This window comes from Amblyomma americanum, chromosome 6 (assembly GCF_052857255.1).
Source record: "Amblyomma americanum isolate KBUSLIRL-KWMA chromosome 6, ASM5285725v1, whole genome shotgun sequence".
NCBI classification, from domain to species: Eukaryota; Metazoa; Arthropoda; class Arachnida; order Ixodida; family Ixodidae; genus Amblyomma; species Amblyomma americanum.
Window position 1 is genome coordinate 48,477,753 of NC_135502.1, and position 11,574 is coordinate 48,489,326.

The window sequence follows — 11,574 nt, forward strand, 5'->3', positions numbered from 1 at the left end:
GATTTATACAGATAAATATGTCATAATGATAAGGCTATAATGGTGTGGTGTGCAGAGTTATGACAAGAAAGTGAGACGTAATGGAGAGACAGCAGTTGCACACTGCCATGTTTGATGGTGTCAGCTTGTAGTAGTAATGGTGGTTTTTGATTGCAAAAAAAAAAATACAAAGTCGTCGGCTGCGGCAGATGCTGGCTAATACCATATTTACGAATGCAACGCGAGGGGTGACTTTATACGCTGCTGAGCGGGGAAAAAATAAGCCTGACGCAAAACAAAGTACCGTATTTACTCGAATCTAGGCCGACCTCCTAAAGTCCGAAGCCAACAAAAAAAAATATTACCTCAAATGTAGGCCGAACAAAAAAGCGAGGACAGCATTTATTGAATCTGAATGTGCAGAGCTAATTCAACGTCGTCGTCGCTGCTAGACTCGTCGCTATGTTCCTTGTCACTGTCACCTTCAAACAGTGCACTATCTTCGGTACCGTCAAGTGCATTAGATATGCTGCACTTTGCAAAGGCGCGCACGATCAAAGTACCTGGGATGTCATCCCACGCTGCAGCTACCCAGCCCGCCAGCTGCGATAGCGATGCACGTTTGATGTGGCCCGTTGCCGTTAGCATGTGGTTTTCGTCAGTCAGCCAGTCCGTGTAATATTTCCACAGACGATCCTTGAAAGGTTTGTTGAGGCAGACATCAAGTGGCTGCAACTGGCCCGTTATGCCACCCGGTATGACAGCGAGGTCCGTGCTCGCTTGGACGAGCGCAGCCTTCACGTTGTCGGTCAAGTGCCCATGGTAAGAGTCAACGACAAGGAGCGAGTTCTTTGTCAAAAAGGCTCCTGGACGCCGTCGCCACACAATCTTAACCCGCTCTTCCACCATCGCACCCGTCTTCCACCCGGTCTCATTTCTTCACATTTCTTGGGAAAGTTTCTCGAGCAGGTCTTCCTTTTAAATATCATATAAGGAAGGAGTTTATGTCCATCAACTGTGCAGCACAGCATCACAGTTGCGTGCTGCTTCTCATGGCCCGCAGAGCACACCTTCACCTCCTTGGCACCCTTTTCATTCACGGTGTACGCCATTGTTATATCAAAATACACAGCCGTCTGGTTGGCGTTGCCGATTTGCCCAAGGTTGTAGCCTGCCGATTCTCTCTTTCGCTGCACGTAGCACTGAAAAGCCATCAGCTTTTCTTTGAAATCGCTTGGCAGCTTCTGGGCGATTGAAGTGCGACATCAGAGCCTGAAGCCGAAGCGCTTCATGAATTTAAGAAGTCAGCCCCGGCTGGCTTTGAAATCCTTTGGCGTTAGGCCTCACTCCCTCGAAAGTTCCCTAGCTTTCACTTGGAGCACTTCTGTTGTCACTGTAAGGGCAGCTGCTCTCTGCATCCGAACAGAGTCGGCCAAAACTGTCTCCACTTCGTGGTGACGGCCTTTCTTTGGTTCGCTGAATGCCATCCTTGTTGCGTCGCACGCAAAAAGCTGCTGTCATTGTCCCCTCTAACGACGGACGTTTTCCTCGTCGACGCCGAAGTCCCGCCCGGCTTGAAGGTTCGACGATGCCTCAGCGACTATCGCAACTTTTTGCTTGAAAGCGGCCCTGTAGTGGCATCTCCTGCTTGCATGTCATTGTGATAATACCACGCCACACACCGATACAGCCGACACTACACAGGTCAAAATGGTGACTTCGCTTGTGTACGGTTTGCTACTGGCACGGCTAGTAGCGGCTGCGATACTGAGTTTTCTACATGGTGCTAGCTATGCACCATATTTAGCAGTTTCAATGAAAAACTGGTGCGTTTTTTAAAATCCTCGAATCGTAAGCCGACCCTAGAGTTCAGAATGTGATTATTTGAAAAAAAGCTATCGGCCTAGATTCGAATAAATACAGTACCTTTAATAGACAGCGTGGCTAACATTTTTACTCATCTTCTCTTTCGGAGGACGAGTTCTCAGAAACTGAGTCCTCCTTTTCGCTATCAAAGTCTCCCGGTAACTTCTGCCGTATCGATGTTGTTCGCCGCAGAGAGAATCCTCTTCATGAAAGTTTGGGCCCACGCAAGAGATGCTCTGAACTTACCATCTCTTGAGCAACGTCTCTAACTTTCCAACGGATTGACCCCTATGAGACAGTTGCGCTGCTTGATAGATAGGTCCGCCACTTTTTTCTCCAGCTCAACGTGATGGCCATGGCGAGGCCCAAGAAATCCTTTTCGGTCGGGCTCACATTTAAAAAGCCCCTCCTGCTGCAGCAGCCATCTGCGGATGATTGACTCGTTGAGGTCAAGTCTTCGAGCTGCCGCAGAATTCCCGACCTCTTCAGCTGACAGGGTCGCTTTTCTCTTGAAACAAGCGACACACGACGCGTTGCCATCGTGTGCACTGAATCAGTACACCGCGAGTGACGCCACAAGAACACAACGCGACGACGCGTTGAGCGCGAGGTTGACAGAGAACAACGCTTTGATTTTGGATGGATGAGGATTAAGCTTCCGTGGTACCCATGTTGCCAGCATAAGATAGCAAAACTGCTGAAACTGAAACCAAGCTCATTGCTTTAAAATGGCTGCACCGCAGCACTGCTTTAGGCCACTCGAACTGCGGTAGTATTAGATTATAACGCGAGGGTGGACTTCAAGAGGAAAAAATCCGGGGGGAAACTCTCATTACATTTGAGTAAATACGGTATGATATGCACGCTAGCTGCTAGCGGAAATATAGGGACAGGGAGGGGCTGCCTAGCAAGCAACAGTTAGCTTAAAGCAGTAGTATAGACTTTTGAAAAGCAGCTGCAGAGAAAATGTCATAAGCACAGATAGTAAGGTCTCAACTGTGGCGCAGCATAAAAATTTTATGGTAGCCTGTAAAGAGAAGGGATAGGGCAGGGTTGACGTTGAAGAACTGCCAGATTGGCTGAAGGAAAACTGACCAGATATTCTCAGTGTGCTCCTGGGTGGTGCTTCTTAAGATCTTGCGAACAAAGTTTCGCTCAAATTATCAATGTTGTGGTTATGCAAAACTCCTATTAGTTTTTGATAATAGTGTGTCTCGTGCTTGGCTTGTGAGGGTGAGCACGGCTGTCCTGTTGTCTGCAGAAAGCACAGGAAGCGTCGAGCGTCAAGAAGGACCTTCAGCAGCAGGTGAGCAACCAGCTGAAGAATGAAGTGCCCGTCAAGGAAATCATCCAGAGTGTCAAGGAATACATGACCAAGTACTCACTGCCGGAGCATGACGTAGCTGTGCTGGTGGGTGAACAAGTTTCTTCCTTTTTGTGACGGTTCCTTGGCGAGGTCGGAAATATCGCTGAAAGTCTAAATTACAGTCAAGCCCGCTTATAACAAACATGAGCGTCACGCGGCATCCGTTCGTTATATCCCAAAGTTCGTAGTGAGTGGACCACAGCTTTAAGGGGGGAGACGGAAAAAATCGCGAAAAAATCGATTTTTCAAAAATGTAATTTTCAAAATCTGCAGCTGTTTCTCTACCACCCTGTGAATTTTCTAATCTCTAGAGCCAATATTTGGGCTGTAAAAGGAGTATAAAACTTCGATCCGAGCTCGCTCTTGGCAAATTTTCGCGCAATAACGGGGCTTTTTCCGAGACATGCTATTATCGTTTCACTGCAGCGATCGCGGCCATCTTGGTCTCGTTTGGAAGAGCTGCTTTTCGTTTTAAATTTCGCGCAGTTCCTGCTCCTTTATGCTTATTGGATGAGGGAGAAAATGCCGCCAAAAAGCAGTCGCAACGCGCGATGCTATTCGCTAGTCGGTGCACGTGACTGAAAGCTGCTATCTGATTGGCTGAAGGGCCTCGTGTCGTCTGCTGGAAGTGTCTGTTGAGCCCAAGCGGTAGCCATTTTGTCAACGTGTGTTCGCTGGTGCATCTCGTGACGATGTCAAGGCCGGCGCCAAAGTTCAGCACGACGCACAGATATGGAAAAAAGAGGAAAAAATCGCTCATTAACAACCTCAAGAAGAGCGCCACGGTCACCTCGAGCACCGCGGACACCACAGGCACTGTGGGTACGCCTCCGCCAGTGGATCGGGAGGTGCCGACCGAGCTAGGCCTAACGGCGCCGCCGGTCGCGGAAGCCTCATCGGGCAGCGGCCGTGGTTGTCGCGATACCCAAATGCTGCAACCTTCCGAGATAGAAGAAAGGGACAAAAAAGCCCAGGAGAAACTTCAGGAGATGGCATCAGCGGCAGCAACAGAGCGAAAGGCAGCATTCTTCGGTGCAATGGGAGACGCCGCAACTGCCCCACCCAGCGACCCTTCTCCATCGTCAGCTTGCGCTTGGTGAACGAGATGCTGTCGTCAGTGAAGTGCAAAGTATGCAATCTTCAGCGCTCACTCAAAAAGCGCCATTTTAATAACTCTGGTCAGACAGACTACCTTCCAGGAGGTTATTAAGTGTCTGCTGATGCCAGTATATAAATAAATTTGAAGTACTTTGCCATAAACACCACTTCATTTGTTTTTGCTGTTTTTCTCAAAATGGAAATTTTGGACTCGTAGCATGTCCCAAACTAGCATATCTCAGCAGCTATGGCAGATAGAACCATAATTCTTTTTTTAGCAAGTAGCCATATGTGTAGTCTACAAAATGTTGGGAGTAGAATTTGTAATTAAGGTTCAGAAATTTTTTAATTTGCTCTAGTTTTTGATTGCGTTAGGCACTATTTGTACCTTGAGTTTCAATGTCTTTAAAAACTACTTATGATATTAAAATTAAAAACTGTTTCCAACATTGTATTCATTTCTGTTTCTAGAACCCAACCAAGTGCAATTTATAAACTTTTTAATGTGTTTTTTCTCTTAAATTGTTCTTATTAGTGAGAAGGGTGTAATTAAGTGTATCTCAATAACTAATGATCCTATCATGAAACCAATTACATTTTTGGAATCAGCATGAAAAACTAGTCATGGGTGTGCAATTTGATTAAATTTGGTGCAGAAACAAAATTTTTTTCTTTAAGAGTAGCCTCCCCCCTTAAAGGCAGTTGCTTGTCAAAACAAAATTTTTTCTGTGCGAAAAAGTCCGTGATGGACATATTTTTTTGCGTGCAGATCCGATTAGGGAGGTTTCCAGTTTATTTAAGGTGGGACGCGGGCGGCCCTTTAAAACCGAAAAATCGCGAAAAAGTTGATTTTTGGAAAAGTGAATATTCTGACAGTTTGTGTCATAAACTACCTGTTCTGCAAATATCAACGCCTAATTCGTCGTGAAAGTACTTCAAATTAAATATCGAACAAGCCACGGCAGCCGCTGAGCTGTGAGAAAGCGCCGAAAATACCCCAACTTCGAGCGCATGCCGTTTCTCAGCCAGCGAACCGAGCGCCGCCATCTTGGTCTTGTTTTGTTCGTGAATTCTCGCTCTTTTTTTTGCCTCCTCTGACGACCGCGGCGGCAGCATGGTGGAAGCGTGGCTCGCTTGTGATTGGGGCCCTCAAAGCACCTTTCGAGCTTCCCGCGTTTGAAATGCGAGGCTGCGATTGGGCGAAGGGCGCACTCCTCGAGAACGCGGGGGATCGCGCGGCTGCTATTGGCTGCTGCACGCGCTGACGAGGCGGTCCCCTTTCGGCGGCGGCCGGCGCATCGTCTGCACTGGCCGCCATGGCTCTTTCCTTTTCTGGTTGTTGGCGGTCTTTGTGGTTTGTGTTCGCTGTTGTCACCGTCTTTACGATATCTCGCCGTGCCGTCCGAACAGTTTCCTACAGACTGTTGCGCGGTCAGTCACGATGCGTCCAACAAAGTGAAAGACGCTACACGCGTTCGGTGCGCGGAAGCGTGCTATGAAGTTGGTTCGTGCGGCGAAGCGTGCCACCAACAGCCACTGTGTTGATGCTTCCAGCTGCATAGCTTCTGCTACATCGCTACCAGACAGTGATTGCGTCGCCGCTGTCAGCGACATACCAGCAGCTTCTTCGGTGCAAGAAAGCGTTGCTTCGGGCACACCTTGTGTACCGAACTCTTCAACCTCGGCGATTGCGGCCTCCAGCTTCCGTCTGGAATCTACCCTGAAGCGTGACAACGCGTCGCGCGCCGTTCACTTGGAAACGCATTTCCTGACGCGCGAGGAGATCGAGGCAGCGGATGCACAACATGCTGTTGTTCAAGAAAGACTTGGCGCCATGCTAGCAACACAACGGAAGTTTGAAGCGATGACGCCCGATCCCAGATCTGCCACCGCTACAAGTGAAGGTGCGAAATTTTGCCTTGTGCAAATGGATACCCTAAGCGACCTGCTCTCTAGCACCTTGTGCAAGCATTGCCTTATGCCCGGGTTGACCGTTCAAGAAGGCACCCAGCTTGGACTGGCAACCAAGCTTGAACTGATGTGCCCACATTATGGGATGGTTGCAAGCTCGTGGAACTCCCAACTCCAGAATGAAGCAATGGCCTTTGAAGTGAACATACGAGCCGTTATGGCAATGAAGCAGATTGGCAAGGGCCAGACAGCTCTCAACGACTTCTGGGCAATGAATGTATCTCACAGAGGGCTTCATCATAGCACATTCCAGAAGCACCTGAAGAAGACATTCAGGGAAAGAGAGATCCAGTGCATGGAAAAGTTCTACGCCGAATCAGCTGCTGCAGTGAAGGAGGTCTACAAGGAGATAGACCCAAGCTTTTGCAGAGGCATCACTGTAGCATATGATGGAACTTGGCCTAAGCGTGGCCACACATCCCACATTGGAGTTGGGGCGGTGATTGAGTACCATACAGGCCTCATCATGGATGCTGTGGTTCTGTCTAACCACTGCCTTGGTTGTCAAGTAGGACCAAAACCTGGAGATGCAGATTACTCAAGCTGGCATGAGCGTCATGTTTTCCAGAAAAACACTGATGCTAAATCCGGGAGGATGGAAGTAGAAGCAGCTTTGATTCTTTTCAATGGAGACAGCGCCACCTTCTCAGCCCTTGTGGAAGGGAACGTCTACGGACTAGTCCCCATTGTTAAAGAAGAGTGCCTCAACCACGTCCAAAAGAGGATGGGCACGGCACTGCGGAACCTTGTGCAAAAAAGTGAAAAGTCACTGGGAGGGAAGGGCAGGCTGACAAAGGCTCTCATTGATAAACTGACAGACTATTATGGCTGGGCCCTGAGAAACAACTCCAACGATGTGGCTGCAATGCAGCGTGCAATGATGGCATCGTACTACCATGTCACATCAACTGAAGAGGAGCCTCGCCATGACTTCTGCCCAGAGGGCGCCAACTTGTGGTGCCGTCACAAGGTTGCCGAGGCAAGTGATTCACCACAGCCAAAGCACAAGTACAGCCTTCCAGGCTACGTCGCTGAGGCTATGCTGCCTGTTTACGAGCGCCTCTCGCAGGCTTCTCTTCTGCAACGCTGCCTGGGTGCAAAGACGCAAAATGCGTCCGAGTCTTTCCACTCTGTCCTATGGTCCCTGATGCCAAAGGAGCAGCACGTGTCTAGGAATAGGTTTGAGACTTTCTCGAGGGCTATGTTTAGAAACGACTTTTTTCCTGGTGTGGCTGCTCATTCTGACTGCATTTCGGGAACCACTTAACAGATTTCCATGGTTTCTTTTATTTCGTACCTGAATAAATTTTTGAGGGCAAGACAAGCCCACTTTTTCAAGTTATTGTATCTGAAATTTGTCATGAGCAATTAAAATTTACCTAATGAAGGTCTAATTAGTGACACTAAATTCAGTGCTGTGCTAAAATTTTTCAGCAAGGAAATTCAGCAAAAGGGCCTTGTCTTGCCCTGCAGTACCAATCTAGCAATAACCATAATGAATTTCACAGTGACAGCGCTGTTTTCAAATTCTCCAGGCCTGGAATAAGGGACCTATGTGAACCATTCTGATATACTCCCGTAGCTTTAGAACCAGTGCCCACAGCTCCATGAAACTTAATAGTTCTTCAAATGGTTATGCTGTGAGCCTACCCTGAAAATTTCATTCAGATATATCAAGAAACAAAAATGTTGGTGTTCAAGGGTAGCCTCCCCCCTTAATGTGCAATGTACCATTTGTTAGAAATTTTATGTAGGTCTTTGTCAAAAGTTATTTGCTTGAATTGGAGCTTACAGCTATCCTTAGTGTGTTGTAATGTCCACACAAGTAGTAGTACTGCATTTTTACAGGAGTCTTATGTGTAGTAGAATCTCAGTGGTATGAATCGCAGCTGGTACGAACCCGTGCAATTCCCTAGCTGTAGTGCAATATGTGCAATTTTGGTCATTGTGAAAACATTCCAAGACAGCGACTGTTGATGCAAACGCAAAAGCCATGACTGCCGGCAATAACACAATGAGAGGAAGCCAAGGTGGGATTTTCACTTTGGCTTGCAATAGTACAGCAAGTTTTAGGAACTGTGTGGCTGAAAAGCAGGAAGGTGCTTAATAAGGCTGAAAGATTTTTTGGGTGATTTTTGGGCTTTCTTACAGTTTCAACCATGCAGTACACAGTTGCGCAGTTATTAGGACTGTGTGGTGGCAGTATTGCCCCCTTGTACCAGCCTGAATGCACGTGCACACACTTGTTGGTTCTTCTGCTTCACAGGCATTTAGAGTGAATTCATATCACAGCCCCCTTAGTACAGCTTCAGAACTGTCGGCAGTTAATTTGCTCTGAGGGGATTTTTCATATTTGTGTTTACGGCTTTCCTGTATTTTTGGCTTTTGATGCTGTGAATTTCTTGCGTCCCTGTGAGATTCGTATCATCAATTTTGCTGCTGTTGGTGCACGTCGCTAGAGTGCAGGCATCAGTGGTTGGTATGAGCTGCAGGTAGAGTGCGCAGGTTTTGCTTGACTGGCTGTTGGTTTGCGTGCAGCTGTGGACGACCCAGATGTCTGGGATGGACTGGAACAAGAAGGAAGAGCTGGTGGCGGACCAAGCCCTAAAGCACCTGAAGCAGTACACGCCCCTGCTGGAGGCGTTCACCACCACCCCGCGTGCGGAGGTGGCCCTGCTGGTCAAGGTGCAGGAGTTCTGCTATGACAACATGAACTTCATGAAGGTGTTTCAAAAGATTGTCATCCTCTTCTACAAGACAGACGTGCTCAGTGAAGACTCGATTCTCAAGTGGTACAAGGGGGCCCACTCACCCAAGGGCAAGAGCGTCTTCTTGGATCAGATGAAGCGATTCGTCGAATGGCTCCAGAACGCTGAGGAAGGTGAGTTGGGGTAGTGTCTCTTGATAGCTATTTTCATTCAGTGTCAGCCTATCCGGGGGTGGCAGTTCATAGGATGATGCAGCATTTTTTGTCATGTTTTTTTAGACCTGAATTGTAAATTGTCCCAGATTGTTTTTGAAACAGGATATGGTAATTTGGATTCCAACCCACTTATTTAAAATGATTTATCTTTTACTGTATTTTGAACTTCTTGCTCTGGGAAACATGCAAAATAAAGAAAATTACAAAAATCCCAGAGGGCACAGAGGAAAATTAGAGGGCAGCTTCTTTGCTCAGGTGTTCTTGCTTATGTGTTTCACTTTTATACGATCTAATAAGGGCTTAAAAGTGCTTTACCAAAGCCTACTGAAGGGCACATGAATCAACACTTCTGATTACTACCATAAACTGTGCTCATACTAGTGATGTTTACATGGCTGTGACAGAAGCATGTCACAGCTAGTTGGTGCAACAACCACTTCGATGTGGCATCGTTTACGTGGGTGAACATCAACGCTTTCACAATGGTGGTGCCTCCCCCGTCTTGCGTGGCAGCTTAAAGTCAAAGTGGCATGGCATGGCCACCTTCTCTTCAGGCTTGAGCAATTTCTGGTTTCTCTTTTGCTTCACCAGCTCATGCAACGAGTAAACACTCCTACAGACTTGCCCAGTCCTCTGTTTTCTCTCTCTCTCTCAAAGCATAGTCTCGTCTCAATCCATCCAAATCTGCTTCGACTCCATAGTGAGGCGAACAGTTTACATGGCATCAATGCGAGAAAAAACGTTCGTGCTGCAGCTGTCTCGGCCGTGTAGACTCTGTTACTAGCTCCCATCTTTTTTTTTTTTTTTTTCTGGAATTCAGTTAGTTCTGTGGCTTAGAAAATATTTCAAATATGCTCAGATTTGCTCAAATGTGATTCAGAAATGAGGGAAGCACTTCTTGCTTTGTAAGGTGTTTTTGGTGGGATTGCTGAACTTCTGGCGGATTTTATGGCATCGTGCATCATTTGGCTTTTGCAGAGTCAGAAGGGGAGGACTGAAAGGTTGCCCATGTGCGGTATGTGCCCAGCCAGTTCCCACGCCCGCCCCGCTGTCCTGCCCGTGAGAACCGCTGGGGCGCCGAGGTGCAAGCACAGTGGATGGACTATGGGGGGAGGGAACAGTGGGCAAGTCTGGGCCACTGCCGCTGCTACAAGAGACGCACCTTTCTCTTCTTCTTCACCACCTCCACCACCACCAGCAACTAGACTGTGACGACGATCACCACCAAACCACTATGCTGCCGGCGCTGCTGCCACCTCATTTGAAGAGACAAGTTGTTGCAAGAACACTCTATAGAGGGCGAGGGAAAGGGGAAAGGAAAAAAAAAGATGCCATTGAAAGGAGCAGTTTGCCTGTCTTTCTTTGGCCACCGTGTAATTGGAACTGAGCAGGTTTGCACACCACAACTCAGATTATTTTTATAACGAGGCTGTCTCTCTTCACCACTGACTTCTGTAGTTCAGTCTCGCTTATTCTTGACTGGTTTCTTCCATTCTGTTTTTCCGCGTGTCTAGAAATTCTTTCCTGTGGTACTCTTTTGTTCTGTCTTGTCAAAAGTACTGGTGGTGCTCAAAATTCTTTTTAGTTCGATGGTCTGTGGATTGGTTGGGAACGGCGTAAAGATTACTTTACCTCATCATCTTGTCCAGTGTTTTCTTTTTTCTCTATTCCTACATCTTTTATATATAATTTTCTCTCTGCTCTTTCTTTTCTCACTCATGTGACCTTTCATTTCTAACAAGTGTTCTGAGAAATAAATCTTGTTAACTTTTGACCTTGCTCTTGCTCTGGTCAGTGGCGTCTGTAGCCAGGATTAGTCTGCTGTGGGCTAGAGGCCAGTCATTTAGGAATTGTTGGAGCATGTGCACTAGCTCTAGTAATGGCATCTGGGTGGTTTATACCGTTGCGAGCATTGACACCCCAAGTGCATGGTATATGGTAACCGAGAGAATTTCTTTGAAGTGGTCTTGTGCAGAAATATTTACACTCCCCCACGTTAACTTTGTATTTCAGCCTCTCTTTGCGATAACTTCCCCAGTGGCACTCAGGCTGGTACCAGTCTGAATATGGCTTGTCTCTGCAAGGAGGGGGAGGGTCATGCTAGTTTGCTGTATGCATGCCTTGGATTTAGGCCAAAGCCCTGCTGCATGTTTTACGGTATTGTGAATGAAGTGCGGGGTGGGTGTGGTTTAAGGCATTGCAGCTGTATTAAGTTGCATGCTGTCTCCAGCACAACCACTCCCCTTTATGAAGTACACTGGACAGCTGCATATAGCAGTGGCACAGCTCTAGCCCCAGCAGAGCTGAGCACATCCTGCCAGTGGCCAAACTTGAGCGCATTGCCTCAACAATCAGACGTATATTTAGCCTT

At 47.4% G+C, this 11,574-nt stretch overlaps 1 protein-coding gene across 2 annotated transcripts in view; it reads left to right on the forward strand.

The window, feature by feature from the left end:
• The window catches only part of kra (basic leucine zipper and W2 domain-containing protein kra), a 28,350-nt gene extending 17,373 nt beyond the window's left edge, over nucleotides 1–10,977 (forward strand). For both annotated transcript variants that reach the window (XM_077669364.1, XM_077669365.1), the window contains exons 6-8: nucleotides 3,107–3,256; nucleotides 8,819–9,161; nucleotides 10,182–10,977. In XM_077669364.1, coding sequence (XP_077525490.1) covers nucleotides 3,107–3,256; nucleotides 8,819–9,161; nucleotides 10,182–10,201 — 513 coding nt within the window. In that variant the 3' untranslated portion in view covers nucleotides 10,202–10,977. The remainder of the gene's footprint in view (nucleotides 1–3,106; nucleotides 3,257–8,818; nucleotides 9,162–10,181) is intronic.
• Nucleotides 10,978–11,574: the final 597 nt, after the last annotated feature.